The sequence below is a fragment of the Lithobates pipiens genome, unplaced genomic scaffold (genome assembly GCF_037356315.1).
Source record: "Lithobates pipiens isolate NorthernLeopardFrog02 unplaced genomic scaffold, aLitPip1_a1.2 Scaffold_25, whole genome shotgun sequence".
NCBI lineage: Eukaryota > Metazoa > Chordata > Amphibia > Anura > Ranidae > Lithobates > Lithobates pipiens.
In genome coordinates, this window is record NW_027507787.1 from 93718042 (window position 1) to 93737280 (window position 19239).

The 19239-nt window shown below is 47.1% G+C and overlaps 1 protein-coding gene across 1 annotated transcript in view; it reads left to right on the plus strand.

Moving 5' to 3' along the window:
• The first annotated feature begins 5803 nt into the window (after positions 1-5803).
• Positions 5804-19239, plus strand: part of LOC143930410 (zinc finger protein 692-like) — a 111151-nt gene continuing 97715 nt past the window's right edge. The window contains exon 1 of the mRNA XM_077454714.1: positions 5804-5901. Within this exon, the coding sequence (XP_077310840.1) occupies positions 5896-5901 (6 nt within the window). The 5' untranslated portion in view covers positions 5804-5895. The remainder of the gene's footprint in view (positions 5902-19239) is intronic.

Below are 19239 nucleotides of genomic sequence, written 5' to 3' on the forward strand. Positions count from 1 at the left end.
AAATTGCAACTACCAACGTTTTATCCACCAGGGTCACTGCTTTCAAAAAATATATACTTTTATGGGGTGTTTAACCACTTGCCGACTGCGGCACACACGTATACGTCAGCACAATGGCTCATACAGGCAAATGGGCGTACCTGTAATATGCTTATTGATATATATACCTTTGATATATGCTTATTGTGATTTTTTATTTTTTTTTAACAAAAATTTTATTATTTATTATTATACATGATTTATATAGCGCCAACAGTTTATGCAGTGCTTTACAATGTATAGGGGGGACAACACAATTACAGTACAGTTCAATACAAAAGGTACAGGAAGGCCCTGCTCGTAGAGCTTACATTCTAATGGGAGGGGGTGGTGGTACAAAAGGTAGTAGCTGCAAAGAATGATTTGATGGGGGTGGCTCCGGGACAGTTAGTTGGGTGTGGGATGGGCTTCCCTGAATAAATTAGTTTTCAGGGATCTCCTAAAGGTGGACAGGGTAGGGGCTGATCGGATATACTGGGGCAGGGAGTTCCAGAGGATGGGAGAGGCTCTGGAGAAGTCTTGAAGGCGAGCATGGGAGGAGGTAACAAGGGAGCTAGAGAGCAGGAGGTCCTTGGAGGAGCGGAGGGGACAATTTGGGCAATATCTGCAGATGAGGTTGGTGATGTAGAGAGGGGCGATGTTATGTGTAGAATATAATATGTAGAAGAATACATATCGGCCTAAACTGAGGAAAAATTTTGTTTTTTTTTTTTTATATATATTTTTGGGGGGATATTTATTATAGCAAAAAGTACAAAGTATAGTTTTTTTCCAAAATTGTCGCACTTTTTTTTTTGTTTGTTTACAGCCCAAATAATAAAAACCGCAGAGGTGATCAAATACCACCAAAAGAAAGCTCTATTTGTGGGGAAAAAAAGGACATCAATTTTTATGGGGTACAACGTCGCACAACCGCACAATTGTCAGCTAAAGCGATGTGCCAAATCGCAAAAACATGCTCTGGTCAGGAAGGCAGTAAAGCCTTCCAGGGCTGAAGTGGTTAAAGTAAATTGTAGATTTTAACATTTGTTAAAAAAAACACCTGCCCCTATATACAAGTGGTTGTATTATATACAGTATAGTGCTTTGTACAGCTGGTGTTGTAAAATTTTCTGTGACCCATGCAGAATTCAGACCATGTCACTTCCGGTACAGTTCCGTCATTCAAACAGCGTGCCGTGTATACTGGAGACACAGAAATTACAACACGATTGCTGGCACCTGTTTTTCTTTTTGAGAAGCACTGAACAAGTCACTGAGCACCTATTTCAGCTTTTATATAGACTGTCTTATATACATATTTAATAATTTTTTTTTTTTTTTTTTTTTAAGAAGATTACGGAACCAATTATCACTGTCACTTTATTTAATTTCACTAAAGACTGCATTTTACCATTTTTGTAATCATGCACTATGAATTGCACGTTTTAACATAAGACATTTGCACTTTATGGAATATTTTTCCCTTTTACTTAGTTACTTATGTTGATATACAAACACATGATTCCTGGAATTTAAGTTTTATAATACACTGGTTCCTCCATAGCACAAGGCACCTTAATTTCTATTTAAGATAGGCTAGTTGATTTATAGCTAGATTTTATTTCTTCCAGTATTAGGCTCTTTATATTTATATTTATATCTAGTTCAGGTAGCGCAACACCATCTGTTTGATTTTCACTTTTATTATCTGGGGGTGAGGGTTCATACCCCTGTCGGTAGTTTGCTGCAACCTATCCTTTTAAATAGTTTAGGCCCTTGATGACAGCGCGGGGATACCTTAACCCAAATTATCCTATAGCAAGGCCTCAAATATTCAACTGATAGTGAAAATAAGGGCTTGCGAGCCGGGCTGCCTGCGAGAGGCGGTTGAGCACCGCCGGCGGGCTAGATTGGGAAACGTTCTTCCTGTGATCGGCCCATATGGGAAAAGAGCATGGAGGAAAAGTTGATCCGCGTGATTGCATGCTGTTACAGCTAACATTATTAGTTATCTATCATTATTTACTATTATTATCTAACATTCTTATCTATTGCAGGGGAGGAGGCGGGGCTTTGTCAAACATAGCTAATTGGCTTTGGTTGACAAAGCCTCGCCTCCTCCAGCTCTGCGCCTGTGATAGACAGAATGTCGGTCCAAAGTTGGGATGCACTCTATCTATCTGCTTCATTGTGCACATTGCAGCCTCACGTGGGGGAACAGGTGAGGCTGCACTGATGAAGTTGTAAATATATATGTTTGTAAATTTATTGTGCATAAGACATTTAAGGGATGTTTCATGTGATTTAGTAGGGCGTGTTTAGGGACGGGGCATGGTAGGTTATGGATTGAGTGAGGCACTGGTGGTGAATAACCCTTGAGTCCTGGTTCAAAATTTTGAGGTGTGGCCTATAGAGTTCTGACCGAACCACAGACCCCTTTCACACCACACCGCCGATAGCGTGGGCGGTAAGACGGCGCTATTTTTAGCGGCGTTTTACCGGCGGATTTGCGGCGCATTTCGGCCGCTAGTGGGGCGCTTTTACCCCCCGCTAGCGGCCGCGAAAGGTTTAAAACCGCCGGCAATACGCCGCAATAGCATTACAGCGCTGCCCCATTGATTTCAATGGGGAGCAGCGGTGGAGGAGCGGTAAACACACCGCTCCAAAGAAGCTGCTGGCAGGACTTTTTTCTGACGTCCTGCCAGCGCACCGCTGTAGTGTGAAAGCCCTCAGGCTTTCACACTACACACAATTGTGCAGCTTCTTTAGGGCGTTTTGCAGGCGCTATTTCTAACGCTATAGCACCTGCAAAACGCCCTGGTGTGAAAGGGGTCTTACTACTGTGCCTTTCAGGGGTTAATAGATGTCCAGTATGTCTTATTAATGTGGGAAGACCATTATCTCCTCTTCATGTGAACTTTGAGTAATGACATCACCGCTGTATCCATCCATCCTCATCAATACATTCCATCCATCCATACATGACCGCTGTATCCATCCATCCCCATCAATACATTCCATCCATCCATACATGACTGATGTATCCATCCATTCCCATCAATACATTCCATCCATCCCCATCAATACATTCCATCCATCTCCATCAATACATTCCATCCATCCATACATGACTGATGTATCCATCCATCCCCATCAATACATTCCATCCATCCATACGTGACCGCTGTATCCATCCATCCCCATCAATACATTCCATCCATCCATACATGACTGCTGTATCCATCCATCCCCATCAATACATTCCATCCATCTATACCTGACCGCTGTATCCATCCATCCCCATCAATACATTCCATCCATCCATACATGACCATCTATCCAGGAGAGCTGTATCCATCCATCCCGTCCATCCATCCATGAGAGCTGTATCCATCCATACATTCCATCCATCAAACCATGAGAGCTGTATCCATCCATCCCGTCCATCCATCCATACATGACCGATGTATCCATCCCCATCAATACATTCCATCCATCCATACATGACCGCTGTATCCATCCATCCATACATGACCGCTGTATCCATCCATCCATCCATACATGACTGATGTATCCATCCATCCCCATCAATACATTCCATCCATCCATACATGAGCGCTGTATCCATCCATCCATCCATAAATGACCGCTGTATCCATCCATCCCAATCAATACATTCCATACATGACCGCTGTATCCATCCATCCCAATCAATACATTCCATCCATGACCGCTGTATCCATCCATCCCCATCAATACATTCCATCCATCCATACATGACCATCTATCCATGAGAGCTGTATCCATCCATCCCGTCCATCCATCCATGAGAGCTGTATCCATCCATACATTCCATACATCAAACCATGAGCGCTGTATCTATCCATGCCGTCCATCCATGACCGATGTATCCATCCCCATCAATACATTCCATCCATCCATACATGATCGCTGTATCCATCCATCCATACATGAGAGCTGTATCCATCCATACATTCCATACATCAAACCATGAGCGCTGTATCTATCCATGCCGTCCATCCATGACTGATGTATCCATCCCCATCAATACATTCCATCCATCCATACATGACTGCTGTATCCATCCATCCCCATGAATACATTCCATCCATCTATACCTGACCGCTGTATCCATCCATCCCCATCAATACATTCCATCCATCCATACATGACCATCTATCCAGGAGAGCTGTATCCATCCATCCCGTCCATCCATCCATGAGAGCTGTATCCATCCATACATTCCATCCATCAAACCATGAGAGCTGTATCCATCCATCCCGTCCATCCATCCATCCATGACCGATGTATCCATCCCCATCAATACATTCCATCCATCCATACATGACTGCTGTATCCATCCATCCCCATGAATACATTCCATCCATCTATACCTGACCGCTGTATCCATCCATCCCCATCAATACATTCCATCCATCCATACATGACCATCTATCCAGGAGAGCTGTATCCATCCATCCCGTCCATCCATCCATGAGAGCTGTATCCATCCATACATTCCATCCATCAAACCATGAGAGCTGTATCCATCCATCCCGTCCATCCATCCATCCATGACCGATGTATCCATCCCCATCAATACATTCCATCCATCCATACATGACCGCTGTATCCATCCATCCATACATGACCGCTGTATCCATCCATACATGACTGATGTATCCATCCATCCCCATCAATACATTCCATCCATCCATACATGAGCGCTGTATCCATCCATCCATCCATAAATGACCGCTGTATCCATCCATCCCAATCAATACATTCCATCCATCCATACATGAGCGCTGTATCCATCCATCCATCCATCCATGACCGCTGTATCCATCCATCCCCATCAATACATTCCATCCATCCATACATGACCATCTATCCATGATAGCTGTATCCATCCATCCCGTCCATCCATCCATGAGAGCTGTATCCATCCATACATTCCATACATCAAACCATGAGCGCTGTATCTATCCATGCCGTCCATCCATGACCGATGTATCCATCCCCATCAATACATTCCATCCATCCATACATGATCGCTGTATCCATCCATCCATACATGAGAGCTGTATCCATCCATACATTCCATACATCAAACCATGAGCGCTGTATCTATCCATGCCGTCCATCCATGACCACTATATGCATCCATCTATCCATGAGCGATGAAGACCTGTTTAAATGCATTCATAAAACGTGTGTTGTGAAGGGGTTTATGGTAACATATAATGTAACATTAAACGACGGATGTGCATTGTGTATCCACACGTTGTAGGGTAAGCTATATAAATATCAGCACGCATGGTGTAGGTACACATTGTTAAAACAACATAAGAACATAGAAGTATCCGCCCTTATCTCCGCCCCACACACCGCCCCTTACAAAGTTGAACGAGCCTTGGAGCGCTTGTGGGTGCGTGCGGGGATTAGATACATAAAATATGATATTAAGTGCGCGTGCGCCATAATCAGCTCTTGATTTTCGGCTATTTCCGGAGAATCCTATATGATCTTTTACTGCGTAGTGCGCAGCACTTGCGCAGTAGAGGGCGGACAGTAGCCGATGGGGTACTGCGCTTGCGTAGTAGAGGGCGGATACTATCCGATGGGTGTCTATTTTCGATAGGACACCTGTCACCTCCCTACTTTTGACAACACAGACATCTTCCCTTACTAAAGATGGCCGCCATGACCTCAAAACGCCATTGCACAGGAAAACAAGGGGCATTGTACGTAGGCCACGCCCCGGTGATACGTCATTTAAGCAAGACGTCAAGCTGCAAGAGTGGAGAACGCCGAGGCCCTCAAGCTGCGGACCCCACTCTTAAAAGGGCGATGCAGGTGAGGTCGGCGCTGGGACTAGAGACATTAGTAAAAGACGCCTCTTTTTAGTTCCTGGGCACTGTGAACCCCTGATGGGTGACGTCACTGCCTGGCTTGGAGCAGTCACGTGGTTCAGGCTGGACTGTGACTCTCCTGAGTATTTGGGGGTCTCTGTGTCTCACATGGAGGTCCAGAATGGTTGGGGGGCAGCTTGGTGGATGAGCTGAGCCCACAGCATGCAGTCTTAGGCTCTGAAGTTTTGGTATCTGGGATTTTTATATCTCTGGCTTTCAATACTGCCATAAAGACTTTGTCTATATCCACATTATCAGTGCTTAGCGCATTGTATTGCAAGAGATTGGTAAAAAATAAAGCTCTGTCTGTGTTATGGTCACCTGTGTCCCCACTGCAGAGATTTCTCTTTACTTCCTATTCTGTAGACACAAAAGGAAGCGAGGGGAAAACTACACCGACCAGCCATAACATTATGACCTCTGACAAGTAAAGTGAATAACATGAATTATCTTGTTACAATGGCACCCGACAGTGGGTGGGATATATTAGGCAGCAAGTGAACATGTTGAACCTGAAGTTGATGTCAGTGGCGTCGCTATCGGGGTGCAGGGGGTGTGGATCGCACCCGAATGACACCTGCCATTACAACACCATCACAGGGGTGGACTGACCATATGGGTGGGGAGTGGAGCAGATTCAATGCCCCTGCTGGGCACAGAGCCCTGGGCTTCTTTCTGCCAGAGGCCTCTCATGGGGCCCCCTACCGGCCATGGCCATGCCCGAATGGTCAGTCCACCCCTGTGAAGGGGATGGGGTGCCCGCGAAGGGAATAGGGTGCCCGTGAAGGGGATTGTGTGGGTGGGGAATTTGAAACCAGTAGCAGCGTTACATTGAGAACCCAGTGAGCAGTCTTGTGAATGAGAACTGTGTGAGGGCTGTGGGTGCCGCAGAGTTTAGGACCGCCTTCTGCCTACATGGCATGGTACAAGGGGAGTCCTTATCAGTGCTGGAGGGGAGAACATTACCAAAACTTCACATCACTGTATCTGTATTAGTAAAGGGGGTATTGTATTTATAGGATAACAGTGCTGGGGATATCTGGGGTGTATGGGGGGGATTTGAGTAAAGGGGTCACAGTGTTTGACTGGCAGCAGTAGGAGCCTATGACTCTTCTACCCACAGTTTCTCCTGTGAAAGTAAGAGTGGTGCTGGAGCTGGAGACAGCGCTGGAATGGTGACAGGAACCAGGTAAGTATTTAGGCACAGGGGCTAGGAAAGATGGTGTTTTTTTTTTAACCTTAATGGGGAGAATGTATTAAGGTAAAACATTTTTGGACTTTAGAACCACTTTAAAGCATATCTGTCATTTAGACTAAAGGCCAGACATACCCTCCCACCATGTGCTTGCTCTCTGATGTCTAAAATATACCGTTAGCACTGCTTCCCCACCATTCCCATCCTGTTCCCTGAGCTGTTGACTCTCATGGCAGAAAACTGATATTTCAGAGGAATCTGCAAGGGACATACATTAGATTCCACTGACACCAAAAGGAGGGGGTGGACATTCTTCATTCCAGTCACAAGGGGGCTTTCTTCATCCCATCTACACCTATAGGGGGCATTCTTTATCCACTGACACCAGTCGGGAAGGTGGGAGATCATTATCCCGCTGACACCAATGGAAGGCCATTCTTAAATCAACTGATACCAATGAGAGGAAGTTCACTTCATTCTTCTGACACCAATGAGGGGGCATTCTCCATCCTACTGATACCAATGAGGAGGCATGCGATCCGATTCTGCTGCGGACCAAAAAAAGGGTCCTGTGCGAGTTTGGAGCGGGTGCGATGCGAATTCAGCCATACTATCTGTATGGCTGAACTCGCATCACACAGAGATCAGATGTGATTTGCACTGCAGTGCGGTGTGAATCACATCCAGTTCTCGTAGCCGCTCCAGTGTGAACCCAGCCTAAAAGCGCAAGGGCTGCTTATTTACTATGGACCCCTGATAACAAAATGCTGTAGTGAGATGAACCCATTCATGATGAGGGTCAAAACAAACCTTAACACGGAAGTCCAACTTTTCAACTTTGATGTTTTAGTAATACAGTAAATATATCAACTACTTTGTGTATCCAGGTGAATTATGCCTTATTTTTTTTCAGGACAGATTGTGCTTTCATTTAGTGGGAAATGTTAATGGATACCTCCTGTGTTTTTTTTTTTTTTTTATGATCAAAAAAAAAGCCCAGCAGTGATTTAAATACCACCAAAAGCTCTGTTTGTGTGAAGAAAATGATAAAATTTTTATCTGGGTAAAGTGTAGCATGACCGCGCAATTGTCATTCAAATTGCGACAGCACTGAGACCCCATTCACACCTGAGCGTTTTGTAGCTTGACGCCTGAAGCTACAAAACGCTGGAGGGGAAAAAATCCATTATTCTCAATGGAGATGGTTCACATCTCCACTCCAAGTCGCCTGAAGCTCAAACAAGTTCCGGACCCTTTTTTGTCGCGCGAATCGGGCTGATTTGGGCGTTTTTCTTCTTTTAACATTGGTGACCTTTTGCCCTGCACAAATTCGCGACAAAACGCGGTAAAAAACGCAGCAAATCGCGGTAAAAAACGCCACGAATCGCGATAATAAACGCCGCAAATTGCGGTAAAAAACGCCACAAAAAACGCTTGAAAAGCTACGCTCAGGTGTGAATGCAGCCTGAAAGCTGAAAAATTGCCTGAGCAGGAAGGGGGTTTAAGTGCCCTGTAGGCAAGTGGTTAATCAGTCCAGCTTTTGTCCGAAAAAGATCGGAAGCCCAAGACCACACATGCTCAGAAATGAAAGAATACAAAACAACACATTACATCACTTCCGAAGTTGTATTCTGTCATATGAGAATTTTCTTAGGTTTTAATTTTCAATTTGAGTCTAGCATGCAAAAAAAAAAACCCAGACGATCATTTGTCAAAAAATGACACATACTGTACTACCACTAACTGACACACTGAGGCTACTTTCACACTGAGACGCTTTACAGGCACTACAGCGCTAATAATAGCGCCTGTAAAGAGCCTCTCCTGTGTCTCCAGTGTGCTTTCACACCCGAGGGCTTTCATACTGGAGCGGTGCACTTACAGGATGGTCAAAAAAGTCCTGCAAGCGTCATCTTTACAGCGCTGTAAGAACAGTGTATTCACCGCTCCTAAAACGCCCCTACCCATTATAAACAATGGGGCAGCGCCGCCAAACCCTTTTCAGCCGCTAGCGGGTGGTTAAAACCGCCCCACTAGAGGCCAAATAGCGCAGCTAAAACGACGGTAAAGCGGCGCTAAAAATAGCACCCCCTTACCGCTGGCGCCAGCCTGTCCCAGTGTGACAGTAGCCTTACACTGACACCTACACTCACTAAGCTTGGTAAAGCATTGAATAAGTTAGAATCCATTCACGTAGGGCACTTTACTTTGGGCTCCACTAACTGTCACTTATACTGCCACTAAGGCCACTTTCACACTGAGGCGCTTTACAGGTGCTATAGCGCTAAAAATAGCACGTGTAAAGCACCTCTCCTGTCACTCCAGTGAGTGGTGAGGTTGTGGGACATTAAAAAAAGTTCTGAAAGCAGCATCTTTGAGGCGCTTTAGGAGCGGTGTATACACTGTATGTAAGAATCAAAAAAAGAAAGAAAAAACAAACAAAAGAGGGCGCATCAGCCTAGTGCATTATCCCACACCATTTATTTAACCACTTGCTGCCCGCCCTATTACAAAATGACAGCAGCAAAGTGGTTTGAAAATCCTGACTGGGTGTATATGACTATGGCGTCCTTCAGGATGCACCACTATTGCGCACCCCGACACAGCGCATCCCGGTTCTAGGTAAACAGCCAATGAAATTGGCTGCTTACCATGTGATCGGCTGTGTCCAATAACCAGCCGGTCACATGTCAAAACAAATCGGACTCGCGCATAATTCGCGGCGCCGGGGGAGTGCAGCGCGTCGATCGGAGATGGCGCATGTCCCTTGGATATAGCCCCATCCCGATCAGGGTAAACAGCCAATGAAATGTGATCGGCTGTGTCAAATCACAGCCGGTCACAAGTAAAAACATTTTGGCGGTTTCCAGGGATCTATCCTCTCTCCTCTCTCCTCTCTCCTCACACACTGATCCTGTGAGGAGAGAGAAGGAGTGATCTGATCAATGAGTGAAACACCTTTTTTTTTTCCATTTACCTTCTGCACAACACGCAGCACCCCCCTACCACCACCAATAAAGAGAACCTGTCACAGCTCATATGGATCTGTCACAGCTCGACATCAGCACCGCCATCGGTACCATCTGGATCTGACAGCCCATCTGTCACAAAGGCCGCCATCAGTACCATCTGGATCTGACAGTCCATCTGTCACACAGGCCACCATAAATACCACTAACGGCACCGCCATCGGTACCATCTGGATCTGACAGCCCAGCTGCACAGTCCCGCCATAAGTACTGTCACACAGGCCATCACAAACCTGTCAGTACCATCACACAGGCCTGCCATCAGTGAGCTGTCAGCAGCACCAGCAGTTCTGTCACACAGGCCCGCCAAAAGTACCACCATCATGTCCCAAAGAGTTTACACAGCTGAGGAGGCATATAATATCCTTACCATGTCGGATGATGAGAGCAGCAGAGAGCTCTCATTATCCCATTCTGGTTCGGAATACGAGCCAGTGGAGGGTAGTGGATCGGAGTCCGAGTCAGCAGAGGAAACCGTCCCTCCTAAAAGAGTAAGGAGATCAGAACCTAGATGAAGACCAAGATCAGAACACCTGCCTACCACCAGCAGAGCCAGACCCCAGGAAGAGGAGCCCAAGTAGTGGAATTGCACATCCAGCCCAAAGAATCCAGGCCTAGTCCTACCTTCCCGATGCCCTGGCAAACGCCTTATGGTTGCCTGCCAACTCAGGATCCGCTACAATCCCCCCTTTCACTGCACAGGCAGGTGTGCAGCCCAACACTTCAAATTTTTCACATTTGGACTATTTCTATTTGTTTTTCCCCCGAAGATTTGTTGCAGTCCATGGTGGACTAAACAAATCTCTATGCAGAGCAATTTATTGCTGCCAACCCCAGTTTATCCTATGCCTGTGTGTTCCATTGGCAACGTCTCACGCTAGACAAATTCAAATTGTTTTTGTGCCTTATTTTTAATATGGGGCTTACAAAAAAAAAAAAAATGCCTACTGGTCCACCCACCCCATCCACCACATGCCCATATATTTTTCTGTTATGTCCAGGACACTTTACAATATGATTATGCATTTCCTACATTTCAATGACAATTCGCAGTGCCCTCCCCAAGATCATCCCAACCACGACAAATTATATAAGCTTCGCCCCCTAATAAATTCTTTTACCAAACGATTTTCTGAAGTTTTTATCCCTTACCAAAATATTTGTGTAGACGAATCCCTTATCCACTTTACTGGCCGGCTGCATGTCAAGCAGTATATCCCAAGTAAGAGAGCCAGGTACGGGGTGAAATGGAATAAATGATGTGACCGAGCCACTCGATACGTGTACTCATTTCGTATTTATGAGGGCAAAGACTCCCAGCTCCAGCCCGTAAGTGTCCCACATATATAGGAACCAGTGGTAAAATTGTGTGGGACCTTGCATACCCCATGTTCAAAAAGGTTACCACTTATATGTAGATTATTACTACATCAGCTTACCCCTTTTCCATCACCTGTATCGTGAACAAAACCCTGGCCTACGGTACCTTCCGAAAAAATAGGAAGGGCTTCCCACAGAATTTACTATCAAAACGGCTACAAAAGGGGGAAGCCGCATTCATGAGTAATGAGGAGGTGTTGGCCATGAAGTGTCATGACAAGAAGGATGTTCACGTGATGACTACCATTCACAATGACACCTTGGTGGAGGTTCAGAGAAAACGTGGCCCCGTAGTAAAGCCTGAATGTGTCCATGACTACAATCTGTATATGGGGAGGGGGAGGGTGGATTTAAATGATCAGATGCTACAACCATATTTGTCAACCCACAAGTCCAATTATTGGTATAAAAAAGTTGCATTTCATCTGTTTCATATGGTCATGTTCAATTCATGTGTCTGCTATCAAAAACCAACCCATCACCTACCTCAAATGTATTGAAAACATTGTCACTGCCATAATTTACCAGCAAGGACCCGCCCCAGGAAGCATTCGCTCTGATAGTGTGAGTCGAATTCATGAGCAACATTTTTTCCCTATAATGTTCCCCCTGCAGAATCCGGAAGAAGACGCCACAAGAAATGTTGTGTATGCTCAAGTGGAGGAGCTAGAAGAGATACAAGTTATTATTGTCCCCAATGTCCCTCCCAACCTGGCCTGTGTATTGGTGATTGCTTAGAAAATTATCACACATCCATCAGATATTAGTTCCCCTTATTAGTAACAGACTGCCATTTCCCCATTTCAATTATCTGTGTGCATCATTTGCCTGCCACCATGTTTCTACCTTCCATGCTAACTGACCCTGGCCTGTTTACCGTCAATGTCTTTGCCTGCCGTTTTAACCACGTTTCTGACTTCCACGTGCACCAACCTCAGCCTGTTTACCGATGATGCCTTTGCCTGCTGTTTTAACCACGTTTCTGACTTCCACATGCACCGACTTCGAGCATGTTTTTGCTTGCCACTTGGACTGATCTTTTGCCCTTCTACTTCCGTACACATGGGTCTCACATATGTGAGGGGCTTCAGAATAGCATTCTGAGTAGAGAAAATACATTTTTGGTTTTCTGTGTTCCCAGAACAGGGTCTGGTTGCCTGGAGGCTTCAAAGAGATTTGGGTGGGAGAAGCCTCTACCCCTGTCCCCCTGGGCCTAAGCTTGATGGTCCTTCCTGCTGCCTGGACCAATACTTTGGCTGTACTGACCATATCGCTGCCTGAAATGACCCAGGACTTCATGGGCTGTGTTTCTTTCTGCTACCTGGACCAATACTTTGGCTGTGTTGACCATATTTCTGCCGGGACATCTATGCCTGCTACCTGGACCAATGCTTTGGGTGTGCTGACAGTATCTCTGCCTGAACTAACTATGGACAGTATTCCTGCCTGCTGCCCGGATGATTGCTTTTGCTGTCACTGACTACATCCCTGCCTGCTGCCTGGACTGATGCTCTCCTCTTTGAACCACTACACTATTAAAACCACAGGTAATCTTTTGTTATTTGGTATGTACATGTTATGTGTTAGAAATATGAAGGGCCTTCAAAAATGTGATCGGTAGTCAGGAAATTATATGTGTAATTTATTTTCCTAGAATGACTGGAGGTGCTACTTGGATGTTGGGCCTCTGTATGTGGCCAGGCTGTGTAATAAGTGTCACACATGTGGAATCACCATACTCAGGAGGAGTAGCAGAATGTATTTTGGGGTGTAATTTTTGCTATGTACAGGCTATGTGTTGGAAATATCTTATAAATCAACAACTTTGTGTAAAAAAAAAAAAAAAAAGCGGTTTCATTTTTTTTGCCCACGTTTTCCGAAAACTTATGGAAAAAAACGAACCGTTCAAAACACTCATTATGCCTCATAGATTATACGTTGGGGTGTTTTCTTTCCAAAATGGGGTAATTTTGTGGGCGTTTCCATTGTCCTGGTCTCCAGGGCCTTCAAAAGATAGATGTGTAATTTTGCTCCTAGAATGCCTGGAGGTGCTACTTGAATGTTAGGCCTCTGTACGTGGCCAGGCTGTTTAAAAGTCTCACACATGTGGTATCGCCATACTCAGGAGGCGTAGGAGAATGTATTTCTGTTACGTTCACTGACTGACACAGCTCCTTTACTTAGACCATCGGGTTGTTACGCCACCTTCAGGAGAGGACTAGGCAGAACATGTTAACATGTACAAAAAACAGAACTTTCTAGTTCCGCCCAAGGGGCGGTCCCTTCAGTAACAGCCCCCAGCCTCAGTTTTTTTCTGCCTAGTGAAGGAGGTGGACCTAGGAACCCTGCGGGCCCATTGGTCAGGGAATTTTTTTTTTTTATTTTTTTCTGCAGAAGTTTGGCTTTTGCACAAGTTTAAGATCCTGTGATCTGCTATCAACAGCCGACTGGGTGACAGGCTGGATACCCTTATCCTTGTAGTCTCCCCAGCTTGGCCAGCGAGCGTGTGCATACCATAGCTACGCGCTGGGTGGGCCACAACATGCCCCTCAGGCTCCAGGGGCGGCCGGTGAGCGCAATGTTCCGGGGCACACATATGACCGGGCCACTGATGTCTGCGTCACAGTGAATGAATGAATGAAATACTTGTATAGCGCACAATGCGAACTGAATCGCCTCTAGGCGCTGGACAGTGTGCCGTGACCAGTAGCCACCCCGTACTGATTGGAGAGTGGGTCTGTGATGTAATGTCTCCAGCTCGTCCAGATGGTAAGTACATCTCTCCCTGCCTCGGTGGGGCTGAGAAGCTGGGCATTCCCTGGGAGGTCGATTTGGGGGTCCCTCTCTTCTCTCCCTGTCCCTATCTCCCCTCCCCCTCATGGGGGATGCTGCATGGGCTGCTGAGCGGTGTGTGTAACATAGACAGGGGTCCCCTGGGATGCTTTCACCTTGGGAGGGGGGCTGCGCTGGTGGCTGTGCCTCTGGGTGTCTGTTGTCTCTCCGCTGGATGTCTGGAGGTCTGCTATTGCTGATCACCATAGCACTGTCTGCAGCCATTTTCTCTGTCATTTTTCACTGTCCCCCTCTGTGTACAGTTGTTTGGCTGCCATGTTTGGTGTGACCAGGGAGAAGCATGATCAGGAACCATTTTACTGTAGTTCGGCAGCCATTTTCCCTGTGTTTATGTCCTTTATACTGGATGCTCGGCAGCCATTTTGTTGTAGCCTATGGCGGTTTTTATGCCCATCGCTGATCCCTGAGGCTCAGAACAGCGCAGTTTCCTCTCAGATACCTGGGAGGTGACACAGGCACTACTAGCTGGACGGCTCAGAACTCGGTCAGGGTGGTGAGTCCTGCGGTGGGGGCCCCTCAGCCTGCAGCCGTTAGGAAGGTGGGACTATACACCTGTCCTAAGTCCCCAACAGGTGGCAGACAGGGTGGGTCAGCATGGCTTCAGAAACTGGTATTTCTTCCCCCAAACTCCAGGCAATTGCAACCGGTTCGCCTGCAAACAGTGCAGTGCCTCTGGATGTTCGTTGCGTAGAATGGAGGTGGTGCGTGGGCGTAAAGGTGGTAAAAAGCAGCCCCTGCCCCCCGTCCTCCGGGGAGAGCTCTGATGCAGACTTGAGCCCCACTGAGACTGGCGGCCCCTGCTCTGTCATTTCAGATGACGCTGACCAGGACCGATCGGACAGTGAGGATGAGTCCCCATCCGGGTCCGCGTGCGACAAATTCGCTAGTTGGAGCACTTATCACAGCTGTACGTGATACCCTGAAGATTCAGGATACAGCAGATTCCTCTACTGATGTAGCAGTCCCTTTTGGGCCCCCTAAGCCAGCCCGTGCACCTAAGGTGTTTCCGTATCTGACTTATTTTGATAAGTTCATATACAAGGAATGGGGTAGACCGCAACGGACCTTTTCTGTCCCAAAATAAATGGCGATGCGTTACCCCTTTGAGGAGAGCCTTCTTAAAAAATGGTCGGCTCCTCCGGTCGTGGACCCCCCTGTATCCAGGTTAAATAAAGTAACCACGATCCCGGTAGAGGGGACTTCTGCTTTTAAGGACCCCATGGACAGGAAGGCCGAGGCAGTGGCCCGTTCCTTGTTTACGGTTGTGGGGTCAGCAATGCGACCAGTAATGGCCTCCCCACTTGTGCACAGATACTTACTGAGTGGGCAAAACTTTTGCACTGCGAATTGGGGAGCAACAGGCTTCTCCTGTCTGCGTGGAACTAGCAGACCAGTTAGTGCAAGGTCTTAAGTACGTTTGTGACGTGGCCCTGGATACGCTTCCTTTGCTCTCCAGGGCTTCAGTGTCAGCAGTGAAGGTTGCCCCCGCCCGTCTCATGGGTGGGGGTTCGCCTTCGGGAGTTTGCAGCCCGGTAGGCCTCTCGACTGTCTGACCAATGGGTCTGTGAACTGATTTCCTCTGGCTACAATATAGAGTTTGTCTCTTGGCCACCAAACAGATTTTTCCCCTCCAGCATACCCTTACTCCTGGCCCGCCGGTAGTCCCTCATGGGGGTGGTAAGGGACCTGCTAAGTCGCGGGGTGATAGTACCTGTTCCAGAGCCAGAAGGATTCCAGAGGTTCTACTCCAATCTGTTTGGACGTACCCCTTCCTTTTTGGGAACTACATAATGGGATCAGTTCGCTCAGTAGTCGCTGCACTCCATCAAGGGGTCTTCCTGGCATCCTTGGACATCCAGGATGCATACCTGCACATACCCATATGCCTCCAGCATCAGAGGTTTCTGCGATTTGCAGTTGGGGGATGCCCACTACCAGTTTGTGGCTCTCCCTTTTGGCTTGGCATCAGCCACCCAAGTCTTTACCAAGGTATTGTCTCCAGTTCTGGTGTTGCTGCGACAACGTGGGATCGCGATCGTAGGTTACCTAGACGATCTCCTCCTGAGAGCATCTTCCACCTCAGAATTAGAGGAGGATGTGGCGATCACTGTGAAGAAGCATGCGAGTCCTGGGGCTCATGGTGGCCTCTTTCAAGGCAGTGCAGTACGGCCAGTTTCACACCAGAGTCTTGCAGAAGGAGATCTTGACGAAATGGGACAAATCTCCAGTATTCCTGGATCGGCAGATTCAGATGAGCCAGTCAGTCAGGGACTCCCTGCTCTGGTGGCTGAGATCCTCAACACTTAGGTCCGGGAAGTCGTTCCTACATCTACATTGAACAGTGATCACAAAGGACACCAGCCCAACCTGGCTGGGGGGGAGTACTGGGAGTACAGTCGACCCAGGGCCTCTGGTTGGGGGAGGAATCCATGTTGCCGATCAATGTGATCGAGCTACGAGCGATCAGGCTATGCCTCTCCACATAGGTTAATGAGACTTCAAGGGCGTCCGATCAGGATCAAGTCAGACAACGCCACGGCGGTGACATATGTCAATAATCAAGGAGGGACGAGAAGCTTGGCCGCAGCCCGGGAGGTCGCTCACATCCTTCAGTGGGCAGAGTGACATGTACCGGCCCTATCGGCCATTTACATCCCTAGAGTGGAGAACTGGCAGGCGGACTACCTAAACCGCCAGATACTGGACCCAGGAGAATGGACACTGCATCCGGAGGTGTTCAGGCTACTGTGCCTGCGATGGGGCACACCAGACGTGGATCTCCTGGCTTCCCGTCTCAGTCAGAAGGTGCCGAGATTTGTGTCCAGGACAAGAGATCCTTGGGCAGACGTGGCAGACGCGCTGGTGGCTCCGTGGGGTCAGTACCAACTGATCTATGCCTTTCCTCCGCTGAAACTACTGCCACGTCTGCTCCGCAGAGTGGAGACCGAGGGGATTCCAGTAATTCTGATTGGCCTCAGCGTCCCTAGTATGCCGACCTAGTGCGTCTGGTGGCGGATGCTCCCTGGCGACTGCCGTTACGGGAGGACCTTCTATCTCAAGGTCCAATTCTCCATCCTGCTTTTACCATCACTGGTTTTAACAGCATGGCTGTTGAGAGCCAGATGCTAAGGAACCGGGGCCTATCGGACTCAGTGATTTCAACTGTGTTGAGAGCATGGAAATCTTCTTCTCGGAAGATATATCATCCTACCTGGAAGGCCTACATCTCTATGTGTGAGGAGAAAGGATGGCGTCCGCGCTCCTATTCCATATCCAGGATGTTGCTGTTTCTACAGCGTGGAGTAGACCAGAAATTGGCTTTAAGCACCATTAAAGGACAAATATCAGCCTTGGCTGTCTTTTTTCAGGGACCCCTAGCGTCTCACTCTCTAGTGAGCACCTTTGTTCAGGGGGTTTGGCATGTAGTTCCTCCGGTGCTTCCACCGTTATCCCCATGGGATCTGAACCTGGTGTTATCGGCACTTCAGAAACCGCCATTTGAGAATATCAGAGAAATTCCCTTGTTGACTCTTTCACCGAAAGTGGTCATTCTAGTGGCCATTACATTGGCCAAGAGGGTTTCGGAACTGGCGTTCTTTTCTGCCGAAGGTGGTATCGGCATTCCACATCAATGAGGACATTGTATTACCATCTTTGTTTCCTAAACCGACACACCATAAGGAGGTGGCCCTTCATTCCCTGGATGTTGTCCAGGCTCTAAGAGTGTATTTATCTGCCACTGCTCCCTTTTGGAAGTCAGACTCTGTTTGTTTCGGTAGCTGGTACGAAAAAAGGCATGGCGGTCTCGTCTGCCACCATTTCCAGGTGGATCAGACAGATTGTGGTACAGGCCTATGCCTTGAAGGGGCAGGTGCCCCCCTTTCCTGTCACAGCCCATTCCACCAGGGCATTTGGAACTTCTTGGGCCTTGCCGACATCAAGCATCTGTCGTTCAGACTTGGTCGGCTGTTCACACCTTTACAAAATTCTACAAGGTAGATGTCAGTGCATCGGCTGATGCCTGTTTTGGCCGCAAAGTTTTGTAGGCGACCGTGTAATTTTGCAATTGCACTTATTTTTTTTCCTGTTTTTTTTATAAGAAACACAGTTACCTTTTAAGTATAATGCACTGTTGCATTGTTACCTCAAGTTCTGATGCGGTTAGATAAGGCGGTGACTCCCCTGTTAGGGAGCACGTCTGTTTTGTGGGTGAAGTTTTTATGCTGTTTCCCACCCCTCGTTATGACACTGCTTGGGGACGTCCCGATGGTCTAAGTAAAGGAGCTGTGTCAGTCAGTGAACGATAGAGAAAATAGGATTTTTGTACTCACCGTAAAATCCTTTTCTCTGTAGTTCACTGACTGACACAGCACCCTCCCCTCCTATTTTTTACGTTATACTGCTTGTTGATGTACTGAGGCTGCAGGATGCAGGCTGGAGGGTTGCTACTGAAGGGACCGCCCCTTGGGCGGAACTAGAAAGTTCTGTTTTTTTGTACATGTTAACATGTTCTGCCTAGTCCTCTCCTGAAGGTGGCATAACAACCCGAAGGTCTAAGTAAAGGAGCTGTGTCAGTCAGTGAACTACTGAGGAAAGGATTTTACGGTGAGTACAAAAATCCTATTTTTTGGGTGTAGTTGCAAGTATGCGCATGCTGTGTTCAAGAAATAACCTGTCCAATACAATAAGTTTGTGTAAAAAAAAAAAAAAAAGTCTTCATTTTCCCAAGAGTTGTGGGAAAAAATTACAACTTCAAAAACTCACCATGCCTCTTACTAAATACCTTGGACTGTCTACTTTCCAAAAAGGGGTCATTTGGGGGGTA